The 22,603-nt window shown below is 42.0% G+C and overlaps 1 protein-coding gene across 3 annotated transcripts in view; it reads right to left on the reverse strand.

Moving 5' to 3' along the window:
- Positions 1-22,603, reverse strand: part of LOC126195071 (DNA-dependent metalloprotease SPRTN-like) — a 98,580-nt gene that overhangs the window by 54,630 nt on the left and 21,347 nt on the right. For all 3 annotated transcript variants that reach the window (XM_049933522.1, XM_049933523.1, XM_049933521.1), the window contains one exon: positions 20,508-20,616. In XM_049933522.1, coding sequence (XP_049789479.1) covers positions 20,508-20,616 — 109 coding nt within the window. The remainder of the gene's footprint in view (positions 1-20,507; positions 20,617-22,603) is intronic.

Raw genomic sequence — 22,603 nt, forward strand, 5'->3', positions numbered from 1 at the left:
CAAGTGCAGAACAGAATTCCCAGTTAGGTGGTTGTTGTCGTTGTTGTTGTTGTTGTTGTTGTTGTTGTTGTTGTCTTCAGTTCTGAGACTGGTTTGATGCAGCTCTCCATGCTACTCTATCCTGTGCAAGCTTCTTCATCTCCCAGTACTTACTGCAACCTACATCCTTCTGAATCTGCTAAGTGTATTCATCTCTTGCTCTCCCTCTATGATTTTTACCCTCCACACTGCACTCCAATGCTAAATTTGTGATCCCTTGATGCCTCAGAACATGTCCTACCAAACGGTCCCTTCTTCTTGTCAAGTTGTGCCACCTCCTCATTAATTATGTGATCTACCCATCTAATCTTCAGCATTCTTCTGTAGCACCATATTTCAAAAAGTTCTATTCTCTTCTTGTCCAAACTATTTATCGTCCATGTTTCACTTCCATACATGGCTACACTCCATACAAATACTTTCAGGAACGACTTCCTGACACTTAATTCTATACTCGACGTTAACAAATTTCTCTTCTTCAGAAACGCTTTCCTTGCCATTGCCAGTCTACATTTTATATCCTCTCTACTTCGACCATCATCAGTTATTTTGCTCCCCAAATAGCAAAACTCCTTTACTACTTTAAGTGTCTCATTTCGTTATCTAATTCCCTCAGCATCACCCAACTTAATTCGCCTGCATCCCATTATCCTCGTTTTGCGTTTGTTGATGTTCATCTTATATCCTCCTTTCAAGACACTGTCCATTCCGTTCAACTGCTCTTCCAAATCCTTTGCTGTCTCTGACAGAATTACAATGTCGTCGGCGAACCTCAAAGATTTTATTTCTTCTCCATGGATTTTAATACCAACTCCAAATTTTTCATTTTTTTCCTTTACTGCTTGCTCAATATACAGATTGAATAACATCGGGGAGAGGCTACAACTCTGTCTCACTCCCTTCCCAACCGCTGCTTCCCTATCACGTCCCTTGAGTCTTATAACTGCCATCTGGTTTCTGTACAAATTGTAAATAGCCTTTCGCTCACTGTATTTTACCCCTGCCAGCTTTAGAATTTGAAAGAGTGTATTCCAGTCAACATTGTCAAAAGCTTTCTCTAAGTCTACAAATGCTAGAAACGTAGGTTTGCCTTTCCTTAATCTTTCTTCTAAGATAAGTCGTAAGGTCAGTATTGCCTCACGTGTTCCAATATTTCTAGGGAATCCAAACTGATCTTCACCAAGGTTGGCTTCTACTAGTTTTTCCATTCGCCTGTAAAGAATTCGCGTTAGTATTTTGCAACTGTGGCTTATTAAACTGATTGTTTGGTAATTTTCACATCTGTCAACACCTCCTTTCTTTGGGATTGGAATTATTATATTCTTCTTGAAGTCTGAGGGTATTTCGCCTGTCTCATACATCTTGCTCACCAGATGGTAGAGTTTTGTCATGACTGGCTCTCCCAAGGCCGTCAGTAGTTCTAATGGAATGTTGTCTACTCCAGGGGCCACATTTCGACTCACGTCTTTCAGTGCTCTGTCAAACTCTTCACGCAGTATCTTATCTCCCATTTCGTCTTCATCTACATTCTCTTCCATTTCCAGCATATTGTCCTCAAGTACGTCGCCCTTGTATAGACCCTCTATATACTCCTTCCACCTTTCTGCTTTTCCTTCTTTGCTTAGAACTGGGTTTCCATCTGAGCTCTTGATATTCATACAAGTGGCTCTCTTTTCTCCAACGGTCTCTTTAATTTTCTTGTAGGCAGTATCTATCTTACCCCTAGTGAGATAAGCCTCTACATCCTTACATTTGTACTCTAGCAATGCCTGCTTAGCCATTTTGCACTTCCTGTCGATCTCATTTTTGAGACGTTTGTATTCCTTTTTGCCTGCTTCATTTACTGCATTTTTATATTTTCTCCTTTCATCAATTAAATTCAATATTTCTTCTGTTACCCAAGGATTTCTACTAGCCCTCATCTTTTTACCTACTTGATCCTCTGCTGCCTTCACTACTTCATCCCTCTGAGCTACCCATTCTACTTCTACTGTATTTCTTTCCCCCCATTTGTGAAAATTGTTCCCTTATGCTCTCCCTGAAACTTTGTTCAACCTCTGGTTTAATCAGTTTCTCCCGGTCCCATTTCCTTAAATTCCCACCTTTTTGCAGTTTCTTCAGTTTTAATCTACAGTTCATAACCAATAGTTGTGGTCAGAGTCCACATCTGCCCCTGGAAATGTCTTACAATTTAATACCTGGTTCCTAAATCTCTGTCTTACCATTATATAATCTATCTGATACCTTCTAGTATCTCCAGGCTTCTTCCATGTACAGGGTGTTTCAAAGATGACCGGTATATTTGAAACGGCAATAAAAACTAAACGAGCAGCGATAGAAATACACCGTTTGTTGCAATATGCTTGGGACAACAGTACATTTTCAGGCGGACAAACTTTTGAAATTACAGTAGTTACAATTTTCAACAACATATGGCGCTGCAAGTGATGTGAAAGATATAGAAGACAACGCAGTCTGTGGGTGCGCCATTCTGTACGTCGTCTTTCTGCTGTAAGCGTGTGCTGTTCACAACGTGCAAGTGTGCTGTGGACAACATGGTTTATTCCTTAGAACAGAGGATTTTTTTGGTGTTGGAATTCCACCGCCTAGAACACAGTGTTGTTGCAACAAGACGAAGTTTTCAACGGAGGTTTAATGTAACCAAAGGACCGAAAAGCGATACAATAAAGGATCTGTTTGACACATTTCAACGGACTGGGAACGTGACGGATGAACGTGCTGGAAAGGTAGGGCGACCGCGTACGGCAACCACAGAGGGCAATGCGCAGCTAGTGCAGCAGGTGATCCAACAGCGGCCTCGGGTTTCCGTTCGCCGTGTTGCAGCTGCGGTCCAAATGACGCCAACGTCCACGTATCGTCTCATGCGCCAGAGTTTACACCTCTATCCATACAAAATTCAAACGCGGCAACTCCTCAGCGCCACTACCATTGCTGCACGAGAGACATTCGCTAACGATATAGTGCACAGGATTGATGACGGCGATATGCATGTGGGCAGCATTTGGTTTACTGACGAAGCTTATTTTTACCTGGACGGCTTCGTCAATAAACAGAACTGGCGCATATGGGGAACCGAAAAGCCCCATGTTGCAGTCCCATTGTCCCTGCATCCTCAAAAAGTACTGGTCTGGGCCGCCATTTCTTCCAAAGGAATCATTGGCCCATTTTTCAGATCCGAAACGATTACTGCATCACGCTATCTGGACATTCTTCGTGAATTTGTGGCGGTACAAACTGCCTTAGACGACACTGCGAACACCTCGTGGTTTATGCAAGATGGTGCCCGGCCACATCGCACAGCCGACGTCTTTAATTTCCTGAATGAATATTTCGATGATCGTGTGATTGCTTTGGGCTATCCGAAACATACAGGAGGCGGCGTGGATTGGCCTCCCTATTCCCCAGACATGAACCCCTGTGACTTCTTTCTGTGGGGACACTTGAAAGACCAGGTGTACCGCCAGAATCCAGAAACAATTGAACAGCTGAAGCAGTACATCTCATCTGCATGTGAAGCCATTCCGCCAGACACGTTGTCAAAGGTTTCGGGTAATTTCATTCAGAGACTACGCCATATTATTGCTACGCATGGTGGATATGTGGAAAATATCGTACTATAGAGTTTCCCAGACCGCAGCGCCATCTGTTGTTGACAATTGTAACTACTGTAATTTCGAAAGTTTGTCTGCCTGAAAATGTACTGTTGTCCCAAGCATATTGCAACAAACGGTGTATTTCTATGGCTGCTCGTTTAGTTTGTATTGCCGTTTCAAATATACCGGTCATTTTTGAAACACCCTGTATATAGCCATCTTTCATGATGCTTGAACCAAGTGTTAGCTGTGGTTAAGTTATGCTCTGTGCAAAATTCTACCAGGCGGCTTCCTCTTTCATTTCTTCCCCCCCAATCCATATTCACCTACTACGTTTCTTTCTCTCCCTTTTCCTACTCTCGAATTCCAGTCACCCATGACTAGTAAATTTTCGTATCCCCTCACTATCTGAATAATTTCTTTTATCTCATCATACATTTCATCAATTTCTTCATCATCTGCAGAGCTAGTTGGCATATAAACTTGTACTACTGTAGTAGGCATGGGCTTCGTATCTATCTTGGCCACAATAATGCGTTCACTATGCTGTTTGTAGTAGCTTACCTGCACGCCTATTTTTTTATTCATGGTAACATTTCAAATGTTCTTAACTTTCATGTTGTTTAGTATTTTCATTCTCTTTTATTTGGGAGCCACCATATAATTTTAATTGATAAACAGGAAGCATATTATCTTCATTTCTTGTGTTATACAAATTATCAAACTGATTTACTGAAAATAATTATTATTTGTTGTATAAATATATGGTTATCTCATTGGCATACAAAGGGGATGTTGAAGGTTCCATGGTTTTAAATAGACGACAGCATGACTGTCCTGAGTGTGCTGCACATTTCTGGAGCAATACATTACTAAAACTTCTCCAGCGAAAAATATCATACATAATTACACATTTAAAATAGCTATGGTACACAGTCTTCCCTGTATCTATGGCAATGGATAATACTTGCATTATAAATGTAAAGCTCTATGCTTAACTCAATGTACTGGGCAATTATAATTAAACTGATGGTGTTCTGAATGCTGCAGTGCAGGCTGTATACACTACAGGATGCTGAAACATCATAGGTATGTTCTTAATCGGTGCACTCGAAGAGTATGTGGAAAAAATAATAGTTTCATTTTCTGACACCAAGTGAAAATATGGCACTATAAGTAGGCATAATGTGAAATGTTTCCTGTTTTGATATGAGTGGACTATCTGTTGCTTGGTGATGCACATTGATTTTGAGTAGTGACTGTTGGGTAAAGAGGTTAAGAATGTTGAAGTTTTCCACACAAAACACAATGGCTATTGGCAAGAAAGACCATGCACTCCTGATGAAGTTGTTTTGTCACGACAACAACAACAGCCTTGCATTGTGGAAATATCACAGACAGAAACAGTGCCTATGTGGTGCAGCAGAAAAAAGGATGCAGCCAATTCCATGGCAGTTGTTGTAGAAGTTGCTGTTGCTATAGCCGTAGCCAATTGTGCAGTACATGCCTTCTGCAGCCAGTGCTTGAGCTGTGTCACAGGAACTCTCTCCCCAGATCAATGGTTCACAAGATTTTCTGGCACATTTTACACCAGTACCTCTACAAGAAACAGAATGTGCACTAAATGAAGCTCCAACATAGGTTACAATACCTTGACTTTGCCCCTCATTTTTTAGTACACAAGGAAAGAATAGCGTTGCTGGGGTATATTCTTTGGGCGGATGAGGCACACTTTATATATATCCACTGCACCCAGGTTATGCGACCGAGTGGTGTGATTTTTTCACAAGATCCTTTGTTCTCTCTGATTTTTTAAAGGAAATGACACCTTGTGGGCCTGTAAGGTGAACAGTGACATACACACATTATAAGGGCCAGCTTTGCAAGAACGAAACTGTGTCCACACCACTTTTTTCATGTAAGAATTGGCGGCGCCACATGTTGCTTGCCAGGTGAAAGATTTGTTTCGAGAAACCTTCAGTAATGAGAGCATCATCTCTGTACAATTTCAACACTTGCAGCCTTCGAGATCCCTGACCTAAATCCATGTGAGTCCTGGTTGTGGGGATATCTGAAAGGTTACACCTACCAGGGATGTATTGAGGTTCTACCTGATTGGATCATATGGTGACATACTGCTCCGATTACACTGTATATGATGTGGGTAACTGTTGACCATGTCTTGTTACAAATACAGCACATCACTGAGTCAGGAGACCATGCTGAACACATGTTGCAACTTGTGACCATATCCTGATAAACATGCCAGAACAATTTTTAGCACATGTTTGATCATTTCTCCTCTTTTCCTGCACCCACACCACAGTGTAACTGCTTGCAGCACCCTATTTTCACCTGGTGGAAAATTTTGTGGAATAATTATTTTTTCCCGCATACTCCATGACTGAACCAATTAACGAAGATACCTATAATGTTCCACTGTTCCGCAATGTAGACAGCCCACCCTGCAGCACTCAGAACACTGCAAGTTTAATTATAACCACTTGATGACATGTAATAAGTTCTTATCTAGATCCAGTTCTAGAAGCTTCATATTGCACTCCTTTGTTATTTTTGTGGCATTTCTTGTCCTTTTGACTGCTGGATCGAGAATACAGCCTAGAAGGCTACCTCGTGTCATTGATCTCCATTTGAGAAGATAATTACTCTCTGCCTCATGTTACATAGGTACGACATCAGCTACTGTAACACACTGTCTCTAACCTCATAATTATCTACTTTGTGAATTAGTGAGGCATGTTTTACTGAGTCAAAGGGCTTTCTAAAGTCACAGGAATTCTTGCCTAGTGAGGTGTTAATCCAAACAAAGTTAATCTAAACAAAGTTAATCTAAACAAAGTTAATCTAAACAAAGTTAATCTAAACAAAGTTAATCTAAACAAAGTTAATCTAAACAAAGTTAATCTAAACAAAGTTAATCTAAACAAAGTTAATCTAAACAAAGTTAATCTAAACAAAGTTAATCTAAACAAAGTTAATCTAAACAAAGTTAATCTAAACAAAGTTAATCTAAACAAAGTTAATCTAAACAAAGTTAATCTAAACAAAGTTAATCTAAACAAAGTTAATCTAAACAAAGTTAATCTAAACAAAGTTAATCTAAACAAAGTTAATCTAAACAAAGTTAATCTAAACAAAGTTAATCTAAACAAAGTTAATCTAAACAAAGTTAATTATGGCATCTACAGTATTTTTTTCCATGCTGAAAACTAAACTGGTTGTTCAAAATTTTCTCAGATGTTACAATAACTATTTGCAGTATGGCAGTGGCTACTTTAACACATTTGCTAAGACAAAAAGAGGAGAGATTGGGAAATAATTTCCCATATCTGCCCTGGATCTTTTCTCCAAGTGCTCTTATCAGCACAATACAGAAATAGCCACAGCCACTAAATGATGAAGTTATGAACAGTAGGTCTTAAGTCTGTCAATTACATATCAAAAAAATATTTTCATATTCTGACCAGAAAGCAGGTGATTGAATTTTGTGAAAAGATCTTGCCACAATGATTAATACCTCTGTTTTAATGACTACCACCCCAACTCCTGTACCATATCTATGACACTCTCTCCCCTATTTTGTGGTAATACAAAACAAGCTGCCCTTCTTTGAACTTTTTCGATTTCCTCCATCAAATCCATTTGGGAAGTCTCCCATGCCACATAGCAATACTCTGGCAGTGGACAGACAAGTGTAGTACAGGCAGTCTCTTTAATGGGCTTGTTACATGTTCTAAGTATTTTGCCAATAAAAACAGTCTTTGGTTTGCCTTCTCCACATTTTCTGAGTGATGGATTCCAGTTTAACTTGTTTTTAACTGTAATACTTAGGTACTTAAGTTGAATTGACAGCCTTTAGATTTATGTGATTTACCGTGTAACTAAAATTTAAAGACTACACTGATGGCCTCTATGAGGGGGAGTACTTGTCTGGTGACTTGATAGAAGAAGAAACTGGAGTTGATAATGAAGACACGGAGGATCCATTATTAGAGTCAGAATGACACCTGGAAGACTTGAGATCAAGTAGGGCAATACATACAGATAATATTCCAACAGAATTTCTAAAAGTATTGACAGGGAAATGGTAACCAAATGACTATTAAATCTGGTGTGCAGAATTTATGAGACTGGCATTGTACCTTCCAACTTCCAGAAAAATATTATCCACAGAATTTCGAAAATAGATAGGGCAAATAGATGCATAAAGTATCACACTATCAGGTTTATAGCTGATGTATTCAGCACAGTGACAATAACAATATACACAAGAATAGAAAAGACACTTGAGGACATGTCAGATGATGAATAGTTTGGCTTTTGGAAGTCTTAGTGCACCAGAGAGGCAATTCTGACTTTTTCATTGTTAACTGAAGCAAGGGTGACGAAAAATCAAGATACACTCACAGGGTTTGCTGATCTAAACAAAAGTGTTCAACAATGTGAAACGCTGCAAAATGTTTGAGATTCTGAGAAAACTAGGGGTAGGCTACAGGGAAAGACAGATAATATACAACATGTGCAAGAATCAAGAGGGAACAATAAGACTGGAAGACCAATAACGAAGTGTTTGGACTAAAAAGGGTATAAGACAGGGATTCAGTCATCTGCCCCTACCATTCAATCCATATATTGAAGAAGCCAATGACAGAAATGAAAAATTCAAGAGTGGGATTAAAATTCATGGCAAAAGGATATCAATGATAAGATTCGCTGATACCACTGCTATCCTCATTGAAAGTCATGAATGATTACAGGAGTTGTTGAAGGGAGTGAACAGTTTAATGAGTACAGAATATGGATTAAGAGTACACTGGAAACAGAGAAAAGTAATGAGAAGCAGCAGAAATGAGAGGAGCAAGAAACTTGACATGAACATTGATGGTCACAAAGTAAATGAAGTTAAGAAATTCTGCTACCTTGGAAGCAAAATAACCCTGACAGATGAAGCAAGGACGACATAAAAAGCTGATGAGCAGAGGCAGAGTGTGCATTCCTGGCTAAGAGAAGTCTACTAGTCTCAAACAATTTTAGAAAGAAATTTCTGAGAATGTATGTTTGGAGACTAGCATTGTGTGGTTGTATATCATGGACAGTGTGAAAACTGAACAGAAGAAAATCTAAGCATTTGAGATGTGGTGCAACAGAATAATGTTGAAAATCAGGTGGACTGTTAATACACATTTAGAGTACCAGGTAGAAGGACTGCTGGCGTGCGTAAACACGTTCAGAGCATGCAGGGACAGGTACAAAGGCACGCGTGTTAACACATCCAGAGCAGTTAAAGGGTTAAAGCACCAGCCAATAACCTCAATGGTACTAGAAAGAACTGTAGAGGGTAAGAAAGGGGGAAAGCATAGATCGGAATACATTCAGCAAGTAACTGAAGATTCATGGTGCAAGCACTACTCTGAAATGAAGAGGTTGGAACAGGAGCTGAATCCATGGTGGGTCACATCAAACCAGTCAGAAGATTGATGTCTCAAAACAAGTATGATTACTTTCATGACATTTCTTATGATGATTACTCCAAGTGTTTTTAGAATACATTACATTGTTCATTAATTCAAACTATGGAAAATCCAGGATGGCAGCTGTCAACATCTGATGAAGGACTTAATCTGAAATCTAAATAATACCTAGTAAGCTTTTTTAATGTGCCTGTCTGCCACTTGAGGTTCAAGAAAAAGAGAATAAAATATCACTTTTATCAACATAATTTCCTGGTGACAAAGTATAGAGGTAAAGTGATAAGCAACGAAAACAGGCTTTTTTATTATCCAGCTGTTAACTTCATACATTATGTAATCATCTTGTCATTGCTGCAGTTCGTATTTCCGTATTTACTAAGAAAAATTGGAGAGGAATTCCACCTCATGCAAGACACTGTTTTGATGTTTACTTTTTCCAAAGCATGCTTCAGCACATTTTGTACTGTCTTCAGGTGTTTACTTGTTTATTTTCTTTATGCAAAATTATTGTTACACACTAACCTCTTAAGAAACTTTTGGACAAGATATTTACATTTGTAAAATGGACCATTAGTGTCAAATATTTTACTTTAGTCTGCATACAGTACAGACCTGTGACATGTATCAATGAACTGAGGTACTCTATGTTGTTCATTTATGGTATGTCTAAAGTCCAAGTTTCTCAGTAAATTTTGAAATAAACTGGATGCCTACTTTTTCATGTACCTCATACGAAGCTATTGGTTATTTATGCTGGCAGATTTTGATCTATTACACAATTTACAGCTTGACATCTGCAAATAGTACAACTTTTTTATTTTCTGTTTGTTAGGCGGCATTTCCAACTGAGGATTGCTATATATCAGGTCATTTAGAATGTTACTTAAAGTTTTTTTATATTGTGGCATTTTTTACTTTGTTTGTATCAAGGTAACATGATATTTCTTTTGCTGCTGTTGTTACATATGCATTTTCTAAGATTTGTTTATCAAGCACAGAGTTTTCACCACCATTACATGATGTTGTGTCTGTGTGGTGTTCATTTGTTTCGTGGCATATTTGCTTTAAATGTGGCATGCAGATCTGAAGTGTTGTTGAAGTTTGTGACGTTTAGCTGTGTGTGTGTGTGTGTGTGTGTGTGTGTGTGTGTGTGTGTGTGTGTGTGTGTGTGTGTGTGTGTTTAGATAAGACAGAGTTACAAATATGCAGTGTGGAGTATGGGGAGAGGAGAATTTAATTTTAGAGAGTGTCACTTGCAGTTTTGGTTGGGGTTATTTATACAGTAGTTCAATTGTGGCAAAGAGGGTTTTATTACACAGTGATGTGTATTCATTTAATACTTTCTAGGACTTTCTTTCCTTGAGCTGTTGATTTTTGGATATAATAGTTTTCTTCTGTTGTTAATTTTTGGTATAGGCTGTTACTAATTAAATAACCCAATTTACAGTGATTCTCAGTCATAAATGCATAATAAAAAGAACATAGTTTGCTGTTTGCAGATGACAGGCTGTAAATTGTGTAGCAGATGTAAAACTAGCAGCACAAACAACCAATAGCTTCATGTGAGCTACATAAACAAATGTACACATCCACTTTATTTTTAAATTTACCATAGAACTAAAATCTTTAGGCATATCATAAATGAGCAACATAGAGTACCACAACTGTATGCAAACTAACGTTAAATGTGTGACAGTAATCACCCATTCTACAAATGTAATTTGTAGAAAAAATTTCTTTAGTGGTTAACATGTAACAACAATTTTTCAGAAAGGAAATAAACAAATAAACCCACTGAAGATGACACAAAAAGTGATGAAACACATCTGGGTAAAAAAAAAGGCGTCCAGTATAAGGTGGAATTCCTCTCGAATAATACATGACTGAGAACTGTTAAGTTAGGAGCTGACCTGCTACTTATGAAAAGGAAACTTTTATCTTCTTCACTCTACCATTATCTTTAAATGTTTTTGCTAGAGTCTCAATGTTTGAAGTGAGATTACTGGTCATCATACCCATAGCTCCAGTCAGATACTGGATATTAATTTCATTGTTGAAAAAACACTTTCACACAAATATGTGGTTCTGAATATATCGCACACTCTAGCAGCTATTAAAAACAGCTGTGGCAACTGTTCAAGAAAAGTTTTGATAAACATTTCAATATTTTCTGCAGCGCAAACCCTCTCCCGGAGCATAAGACTACATTGAAAGTCAATGAGCTCCAACTGAATCCCATGAGGCACCACTGCAAAAGGTGTCATAAAAATACTAAAATCAATTTCAGTCACTAAGTCTACTGGACAAGTTTTCTAACAAAGCCTGCAGCAATGTAACAAATTCATCAAAATGTTAATTCAGTATCTCCTTTTTTTTAAATTCCTTTCACCTGTAACTAGTGCAACATAAAAAAATTCACAAATTACCTTCTGAAAGTTGCTTTACCAACAACATCAATTTTCCTTAAATCCCAATATCACACCAAAAGCCTCGGTAATCAGTTTATGTATACCGTGTAAAGTTGTACTCAAGACATTCAAGTTCTTTCTAACATCAGTTCAAAATGGAAGATTTACTGTCTTCTGGGGGTTGTCAAATTCTTTTACTGGCGTTTTGTTTATGCCCATGAAAAATGTTGTGTTTACACAGGTTGAAAAATCTTCTAAAACAGCACCTCAACTCACCCAGCATGCTTCACAAAAATCTGGGACATGCCGCAATCTCACTCTACCTCCACCAGGAAAGATTTAAACTCCCAAAGTCCCAAGCCATGTGATCTTAGTTTATTAATGGTTGTTACAACAATGTTGATTATGTCACTTATTTTGGCACATTTTGCCAGCAGATTTGATGTAGAATGCAGTATATCACTGATATTTCCTGATGGATACCAACTTCTTTCATCTTTTTTCCTATCAAAGCAGTGACATCAGACTTTTGACCAATCATTGCTGAAGCTCTACCTGTCACAATCAATGGAAGTTTTTAACAAAAAAAGGTTCACATTTAACAATAGTGTTTCCTGACCAAGAAAATAGTCAATTGCCATAGCTATACTGGTACTGATCAAGGAGCTGCTACACTACACTGAACTCAGCACCAACACCTCTCACACATTGAGCAAGTTGAGCAACATCTGTTACATCTGTGCTTTCATCCAAAGCTAAAAAACAACTACATCTTTTTTTGTCTTTCAGTTGTATTTCCACATCACCATTTCTTAGGTGCATCTGCAAAGTGTTCTCTGTGAAAGAGGAACTGTTTCAAAAATGGAGAGAGTCACTGAACCCAAGAGTGTTGCAGCAGCAGCAAAATACTATTTTTAACAAATTCTCCATTGCTGAAGGGATAGGCTGTTTGGCTGTTTCAGAAGTTATGTGATAAATCACTCTCATTGCACTGACAATGTGGATGACATGGTTCTTTTCCTGTAGATACATTACAAGGAAGAGGTAAAATCAAGGGCAATACCACATAATTCTTAAAAATAATGGTAATATTTTCAAGAAATGACATATCTACATGAACTACTACTGATTTAGCTTGAGGAGTTTGGCCTAACTTTCCTCAGCATCGAAAAGTGATCACGAATTTCACACAAAGTTCTTCCATGCTGATAAAATAGCATTACAAAACAGACATTTACCCATCTCTGCTCTAACCAAACAGCTGCAGCACTGTGCCACAGGTCCACAATCACAGACCCAAGGAATTAACATTCTGTGAAGCACACTGTCAATTGCTGCAGTGGACAAAACAAGAAGAAACACTGAGATGCTTTGCAATCCTTTGGCTCAAGATCTCTCTCCTGACTAAATAAAATGACATTGTTACTTTCTGTAGTGGGGCATTCATTTGTCCCAACTGGTAAGAGTTTTCTGATGAATTATGGGTGACATTAAGAAGGCTGATCAGAAACACATTAACATTTCTGATGCCACACAACAGTGATTTGGCTGAGAATGAACTGACCTGCAGAGCACATGAAGGGAGCAGTTTCCAGGGTACTCAGAGAACCTGGTAACTGAAATTTCAAACTTCAGCCCTGCAAAAGAATCATAATAAAGTGAACGAAATCAAAAAACTGTGTCGTGAAGGGTGAAGCGGTCTACAACAATGATCGCAGGAAAGCTAAAAGCATACTGAAACATGGTTAACACTTGTATGTAATAGCACCATCAACAGTGCAAGAAGAAATTACTTCGAAAAATGAAAAAGAACTTCAAGATATGAACAAACTGATTGTTAAACATCATGAGAAAGACTGGATGGAAAACTGAAGTCTTCTTTTCTTTAGTTAAACCACTGTTAGAAAAACAGCAAACTTCAGCAAGTGAGCCACTTCACTGATCTACAATATTTTGTCAGAGAGTAACGAGTTATTCACATATATGTGTTGAATGAAATAAAGTTAATTATGTTTGATGAAAGCAATAATCCTTTTCAATCTGAGGTTGGGAATGAAATTTTAAGTTCCAGTTCGGTTGGTTGGTTGTTTGAGGTTTAAGGGACCAAACAGCGAGGTCATCAGTCCCTTGTTTCAAATATACTCCATTCTGCTAACGGGACATCTCAGAAAAGTCAGAACAATAAAACGGAAAAAGGGAAAAAACGTAAAGGGCAGTCACGTTGTCATTGGTAAAAACAAATGAGGGAAGTCGGCAAGAGAACGAACCCAACACTATGCTGAAGCAGCATAGGCAAGACCACCTGTGACTTAAAAGGTACAACTGCTATAATGCAGAAAATACGTATGGGAATAAAAAGACTAACCAAGCCTTAAAAAAGGGTAAAAAGAGTAAAAGGAGAAGAAAAGAGGATTCCGGTCAGGGAGGTGAATCGGGAATCTCTAAACACTGCCTACAGTGGGAGACACCCAAACACTCACCGCCCTGCCCCAACACCAGAGAGATTAAAAACCTTAAAACTGAGAATAAAAACCACTCTCCCGGAGGAAACCGAGAACCAGAGAGACCATCCGGGAATCGTCAGCCAACATCAAAGGTAAAGTGTGGGGGAGTCTGTACTTAGTACGCAGAGCCAAAAGAAGGGGGCATTCAACCAAAATGTGGGCCACTGACTGGAAGGCTCCACAACCACATAGCGGGGGTGGCTCATCACGCAAAAGAAAACCATGGGTCAGCCTGGTATGACCAATGCGGAGACGACACAGTGTGGTCGAGTCCTTTCGGGAGAGGCGAAAGGAAGAACGCCATGGGCCTGGTGTCACCTTAATTGCACGAAGTTTATTAGACAGTGGAGTAGCCTCCCAAGAATTGGCCCATGACTGCGCGAAGTGGGATTTGATGTGAAGCCGTAAATCCGCTGCAGGAGGGGTTACAGGAAACGGGGGGTAAGTAACTGCTCCCCCAGCCAAACGATCAGCGAGCTCATTTCCCGGGATACCCACATGGCCAGGGACCCATAGGAAGTCAATGGAACAAGCAGCACGGTGAATATCAGCGAGATGGTCATGGATGGCAGAGACCAAGGGATGGCGCGAAAAACACCGGTCAATAGCAAGAAGGCCACTCATCGAGTCCGTACATAACAAAACGCGGTTGTGTTGGGATTGTTTAATAAAGGTAAGGGCCCGGGAAATAGCCATCAATTCCGCAGTAAACACCCCACATGTAGGTGGCAGCAGATGATTTTCCGTTCCAACAGAGGACGTGAAGGCATACCCAACATGATCAGCAGATTTAGAGCCATCAGTGTAAAAAACAACAGCATCCCGAAACTCCCATAAAATTTTGCGGAAAAAGGAACGAAACACCACCGGGGGGATGGAATCTTTCGGACTGCGGCGGAGATCCATCCGAATTCGAGGCCGAGGAACTAACCAAGGAGGGGTGGAGGGGAGGGAGCGAGGAAGACAGGACAAAGAAGGAAGTTGAAAATCACGGTAAAGAGACGCAAGGCGCAGCCCAACCGGTAAACCCGCCCGAGGGCGGGAGTCGGGTGGGCGACGTCCATGGTCTGGGAACAGGATAGAATAGGAAGGATGAGAGGGAGAAGAACGGATAGTGAGGGCATAAGACACCAGAAGCTGGGACCGCCGAACAGAAAGGGGTGGGATCCCAGCTTCAACCAGGAGACTATCAACAGGGCTAGTAGGGAAGGCACCGGTGGCCAAACGGATACCACGATGGTGGACTGGATCCAGCACGTGCAGTGTGGAAGGAGCAGCTGAACCATAAACTTGACAACCATAGTCCAAACGAGACAGAACTAGAGCACGATAAAGACGGAGGAGGAGGGAACGGTCCGCACCCCAAGAGGAGTGGGCAAGGAAGCGAAGGACGTTGAGTTTACGTAAACATCCTACCTTCAGGAGTCTGATATGGGGCAACCAAGTGAGCTTGTTGTCGAAAAGAAGACCCAGGAAACGAAACTGTGAAACCACAGGCAATCGTTGTGCAGCGAGATAGAGCTCTGGATCAGGGTGGACCGTAGTACGGCGACAGAAGTGGACCACCCGCGATTTTAAAGGAGAGAATTGAAACCCGTGTGAGAGGGTCCATGCAGAGGCACGCCGTATAGCCACCTGGAGCTGCCGTTCTGCAGATGCCATCGAGGAGGAACTAACCCAAATGCAGAAATCATCCACATACAGGGCAGGGGCGACCAAGGGACCGACAGAGGCCACAAGTCCATTGATAGCAATGAGGAAAAGAAGGACACTCAAGACAGAACCCTGTGGGATGCCCGTCTCCTGGGTCCGCGGAGAACTAAAAGCAGTACCAACTCTAACTCTGAATGACCGATGGATCAGGAACTGGTGGATAAAATTCGGGAGTGGGCCCCGAAGACCCCACTGATGAAGGGTTAGTAAGATGTGATAGCGCCAGGCCGTGTCATAGGCCTTGCGAAGGTCAAAAAACACTGCAACCAAATGGCGGCGCTGGGAAAAAGCCTGCCGAACTGCGGATTCCAAGCGAAGTAAATGATCGATTGGAGATCGTCCCTCTCGAAAGCCACACTGGTAAGGGGACAATAGATCCCGAGATTCGAGGACCCAAGTGAGCCGACGGGCTACCATCCGTTCAAGTAACTTACAAACAACATTGGTCAAACTAATTGGCCGATAGCTGTCAACAGATAGGGGGTTCTTACCAGGCTTAAGGACAGGAACCACAATGCTATCCCTCCACTGAGAAGGGAAGTCACCCTGGAGCCAGATACGGTTCAACACCCGAAGAAGATGTTGCCGTTGTGGAGCACTGAGATGTTGAAGCAGTTGGTTATGAATGGAATCTGGGCCAGGGGCCGTATCATGAGAAGAAGATAGAGCAGAAAGAAATTCCCATTCAGTAAAAGGTTCGTTATAAGATTCTGACTCACAAGTGGTGAAACATAAGGTGAGAGCTTCAGCCTGCTGTTTGTGATGAAGGAAAGCAGCGGGATAGGAGGCTGACGCCGATGCCACTGCAAAATGGGTCGCAAGATGTTCGGCGATAACTAATGGGTCCGTACAAATGCCATCTGGGAGGTGAAGGCCTGGTAGGGTGGACTGCCGATGGCAACCTTGGAGAGAACGAAGTGTAGCCCATACCCGTGACAGAGGGACAGTGGAACCAAGGGAAGAAACGAATCGTTCCCAACATATCCGCTTGCTCTGTTTGATTAAATAACGGGCTTTAGCGCGAAGGCGTTTAAAAGTAGTAAGGCTGGCTACGGATGGGTGCCTCTTGAAGTGTTGCAAAGCTCGACGGCGATCACGGATGGCAATGGCAATGGCCGAACTCCACCACGGGACTTGCCGGTGACGAAATAGTCCAGATGAGCGCGGGACAGCAACGTTAGCAGCGCGAACAATCGCGTCAGACACGTCACGTAGGACGTCATCAATACAACCCGACAAAGAGGGAGAAAACTCGACCTGTGCAGTGTATAGAGGCCAATCGGCGCGGTGGAAAGACCAACGAGGTAACCTGTCCATCGGGGAGCGCGAAGGGAGCGTGAGAATCAACGGGAAATGGTCACTATCACAACGGTCGTCGTGTGGCGACCAGTGTAATGAAGGGAGGAGAGAGGGAGAAGAAAGAGAAAGATCAATGGCAGAAAAGGTACCATGACCAGCACTGAAATGAGTAGGGGAGCCATCATTAAGAAGGCACAGGTCGTGGTCTGCAATAAATTGGTCTATAAGAAGACCTCGTCTAGATGGAAAGGCACTGCCCCACAAAGGATGATGAGCATTAAAATCCCCAAGGAGGAGGAAGGGAGGAGGAAGTTGCTGAAGAAGGGTGGTTAAGGCAGCAGGTGTAAGAGCCCTGTCAGGAGGGAGATAAAGATTGCAAACGGTGACTGCAGAGTCTAAGTGGACCCTAACAGCAACCGCTTCCAATGTAGTTTGGAGAGGAATCCACGTGCAAGCAATGTCGGTACGGACCAACGTACAAACGCCACCAGAAGCCCGCAAGGGTCCGACCCGATTGCGACAGAAAACACGGAACCCACGGAGGGTCGGTGAGTGAGCATCAGTAAAATGTGATTCCTGGAGAACCACACAAGCTGCAGAGTAGGACGAAAGAAGGGATTTCAATTCCGGAAGGTGTCGATAGTAGCCATTACAATTCCATTGGAGAACCACAGAACGATGGTTTAAATGAGGGCTGAACACGCTAAATCCAGTCATACTGCCGGGTCCCCACCCGTCACAGACAAGGAGGGGGCGACATCCATAAACGACAGGTCAGAATCCAGTTGTGAAGTCGGGGAAGGGACCTCCGGTGACACCAGAGGCTCTTTGTCCCGGGACTTATGTTTCTTCTTCTTTTCAGGCTGAGATCGAGGAGGGCTGTGTGGCATAAAGGAGCCAGCTGCAGCAAGATCAGGAACAGAAACAGACCGGGCGACCTGGGGGCCGACAGACCGCGGCTCTCGCGGTCGCCGCGCGGCAGCAGACCTTTGACCTGGAAGGTGCCGGGAAGGGGCATCCCGGGAGAGGCGCCCTTGACCGGCAGACGCCGAAGGAGTGGGACACTTCTCCGGCTGGGGAGGGGGAGCAGCACCCAGAGGAGAAGGTGTGGGAGCCGCAGGGGAGGGGGGGAGGAGTGGGGTCCGGGATGGGGGTCCGGGATGGGGGTAAGGAAGGGGGGGGAAGGGGGGAAGATGTAACCAAGGCGTAACTTGATGTCATAGACACAGGGTGCAGTCGTGCATATTTCTTACGGGCCTCTGTGTAGCTTAAACGATCGAGGGACTTATACTCTTGGATCTTTTTTTCTTTCTTATAAACTGGGCAATCTGGTGAACGTGGAGAATGACTACCACGACAATTTACACATACAGGAGGGGGAACACAGGGACTCCCCTCATGGAGTGGACGTCCACAGTCACCACAGAGAGGGTCCTGGGAACAGCGAGAAGACATGTGGCCAAAACGCAAGCACTTAAAACACCGCATAGGAGGTGGGATGTACGGCTTCACATCACAGCGATAGACCATAATCTTAACTTTCTCAGGAAGGGTATCCCCTTCAAAGGCCAGGATAAAGGCACCAGTATCAATACGGTTATCTTTAGGACCCTTCTGAACACGCCGAACAAAGTGAACACCCCGCCGTGCGAGATTGTCCCGAAGTTCCTCATCAGTTTGAAGGATGAGGTCCCTGTGGAAAATCACACCTTGTACCATATTTAGAGACTGGTGAGGGGTAATAGACACAGGAATTGTGCCAAGATGGGTACAGGCACGAAGGGCCGCAGATTGGGCAGCTGAAGTAGTTTTAATCAGCAACGAACCCGACCGCATCTTGCTCAGGGAGTCCACTTCGCCAAACTTGTCTTCAATGTGTTCCACAAAGAATAAAGGCTTGACACTGGTGAAAGTATCTCCATCAGTCCTGGTGCAAACTAGATAACGGGGGAAAGGTTTTGCCCCTAGACGACGGGCCTGACCCTCTTCCCAGGGGGTAGCCATGGAAGGGAAGGCCGAAGGGGCAAGAGAAGCAGCACTTGAGGAATCAGTACCACGCAGAGAGACGGCCGCAGAACGGCCAGAGTTTTGGACCCTTATGTGTTTCATCTGCATAGCGTCCGCCCTGATACCACCCACTCCGATCAGGGGCTCTCCTCACGGGCGCCACCCAGCCACAGCAAGGGCCGTCTGGCACGGCGGCCATTGCCGGGAGTTCCGATGCTCCAGGATGACGAGCAACCACTCCAAGGCATGCATGAGGAGGTCACAGCTCAGGTATCAGAAGTGTGATCCCTGTGTGTTCAGGGGGCTCAACCAAAAGGGTACATAGCGACCCCACCACACGGGCTGGCTACCGTGCTGGCTATGCACCCTAGCATCAGACCACGACGTGAAAGAAAAGGTGGAATGTACTAGGAGGGCGCACGTCGGAGACACTAGGTAAGGTGCTCTTCCCCAAATGGCTCACACTACGGAAGAGAAATTTTGGAATGGAGGTCAAACCCCAGAGGGGGACCAAGGAATGCCAAAAAGAGGAGATAAGTACGCAACAAAGCCAGAGAGTAAAACCAACAGAACCAGGAGGATAGCGGGGCCAACATAAGCAAGGACACCAATAGTGGGAGAGGAGAGGGCGAGGGGAAAGGAGCATGGAGGGGAAAGGAGGGGAAGGAAAAGGAAATGCAGCCCGGGAGAGAAAGAAGGCTGCAATGGCTCGGGGCCCCGTGCTCGCCACGCACGTATCCACAAAAGAGTTGTGGACCCCCTGGGGGGAAGTTCCAGTTCGGTATAATTTTTCAATTTACACCTTTATCCACTCCTAATATACAACACATGTAACATTTAATGTAAGTCAATAGGAAAGTAACAATTACTGAATTGTGTTTCCATCTTTACAGAAAAATACTGCCTCAAACTGTTTTGTACCTAAAACAGTTGCAAAATGCATTATTCCCAAAGAGTTTAAGTTCCAGACTTTTCAAAGTTTATTGGAAGATGGAGAGCAGCTTTCATGACTTCTCTGAAGAAGGCAAGTCCTTACTATTTTACAGTAAGAAATAAAAGTTTTTGTGGTTCCTGAAAATTTTATTCTTTTGCCTGTAATAAATTATGCAAATGGATGACTCACTTGGTATGTATACATTGCAAAAAGACAGTCTGATGTTATATTGAATACCTTAATGCATGTTAAATCTTCTAGCTACTTTTCCAGTCTACAATTAGGTATTCAATATATCACTTACAAACAATAACTGCCTATTTTTTCAACCTTCACAAATCTTTTGAGTCTACTAACTCATCTATCACTGTTTAATAAAAAAAGAAAAAAGAAAATGGCAGTCTCTCAATATTACAGTTTCTGCTGTGCAACAGTGAGGAATACATTTTAACAAAGGTTTAACTTGGAATAAGTACAATAAAAATTAAAATACTTACAAGTAGTGTTTCAACAAGATCCTTCCGTGGGCGCAATTTCAACAATGGTGCACTCAAACGAATGGAACATAAACCACCTCTCCCTTCATAACAACACACACCAGCACATCTGGAAAATGATTTGGAATAAAAATATATTATGAAAACGTCTGTATGCAGTAGCTTTTGTAAGTGTTTCTCCACAGCTAATCAGTACTGTAGGAGACTCAATGTGCATGTGTGCGTGCGCGCACACACACACACACACACACACACACACACACACACACACACACACACACACACACACACAGAGAGAGAGAGAGAGAGAGAGAGAGAGAGAGAGAGAGAGAGACTTCAATTTTTCCAATATTTCAATCTTTTAATGTGTTAACAGTAAAGCAGATGAACTATATTTTGAAAATAAGGAAAAAACTTTCTGAATTATAGCTTACTCATGGTTTAGGGCAGATATTGTTAATAAATCCCTTGATCTTTCCCACTTTTTCATTATGGTGACATTATTTGCAAATGGATGAAAGAATTTTTTTTTTCCTCATACATATGTTCAATTGTATATCTGAGGAATTTGGAAACTAGATTCTAAACTAAAATGTCACTGCCTTATTTATGACTTTTTTTTCACTCACAAGCAGAATTGATTAGATGGAGTCCTTCACCTCTTCCTGTGTTGTTCTTATCATTTCCCTTCTGCATCTCTTATGTTAACCGATATGAGAAACTGTTTTACAAATTCTAGTTTTTACCTGACAACCATTTTTCACCTGTAGTGCTCCTTACAGTTTGAAGCTGATCATTCCTTCGGGTAGCAAATGCACAACTAACATGTCCCCGCTGCAAAGATTATCTACAGATTTGTTCCCTTACCTATTCTTTACAGTAGCAACCCATTTCAGTTGTTCACCCTATATACAATATTCTTCCATAATACCAAATTTCAAAATTTCTCCTTTTTCCAAGGTTTACACTTTATTTTAACACAAAGGTCTGCCCAAACAAAATGTGAAATACATTTCCCTCTCAAATGTATGCCAATACACTAAATCAGTAGAGCAGTCTGGGTCAGGAAGCTTTATCACTGCCACTACTTCAATGTTCTTACTTCAGCTGTCATGTTTAATATCAATCCCTAAATAGAAGAAATTTTTTACTACTACTTTTGTTTCTCAATTGGTAAAAATGGAACCCTTAGAGGATCACTCTGCTGTCTGTCTGTCTGTCTGTCTCTATGTCCGTCCAACTTTTCAGATCCCTTTTCTGCAGGAATGGGTAGACATATCAAGTTGAAATTTACATCACGTATTTTCTTTAACCATTTATTTGCTCTCTGCCCAATACACTGCACTCTACTATGTTCCACTTGGTCACAGCATAAGAGTTGCTCTACCTGAGATTTCACAAAAAAGGTTTGGGTAACTGTTTTGTCTTTCCTCCTCCAACTGAACAGTTATTGTTTGTTTCATCTAGAACTAAACACATACTCAACAAACCACCATACAGTGGATAGTGGAGTGTATTTTTTACCCCTGCTAGTCATTCTCTTTACTGTTTCACTCACAAATGGAGTGACAGTAAAGAACTATCTACATACTTGCATACAAGCCCTAATTTCACTTATCTTGTGTTCATGGTCCTTACCCACGATGTATGTTGGTGGCAGTAGGATCATTCTGTAGTCTGTTGCAAATACAAGTTCTCTAAACTTTTGCAAAAATAATGTCTTCTTCCTTCCAGAGATTCCCATTTGAGGTCACTGAGCTTTTCTGTATACAGACCATTTCTGTAATCTAATCTGGTAGGAAATCCAACACCTGAGCATTTCTCATGAAACAGTTGTACAAGAGTTCTGAATATAGCCTCCTTTACGGATGACCTACACCTTCCAAGAATTCTCCCAATAAATATCCACCAACCATTCACCTTCCCTCACCAGTCCCCATCAGATCACCAGAGCTAAGTGCTGTCAGGCTGAGCTAGCACTTGGATGGTGACCACATGGTCTGCCGATTGCTGTTGGCTAGCAAGGTGCCCTCAACCTTTGTGAGGCAAACTGAGGAGCTACTTGAGTGAGAAGTAGTGGCGCCTGTCTTGGCAAC

The sequence above is a fragment of the Schistocerca nitens genome, chromosome 7, assembly GCF_023898315.1.
Source record: "Schistocerca nitens isolate TAMUIC-IGC-003100 chromosome 7, iqSchNite1.1, whole genome shotgun sequence".
Lineage (NCBI taxonomy): Eukaryota > Metazoa > Arthropoda > Insecta > Orthoptera > Acrididae > Schistocerca > Schistocerca nitens.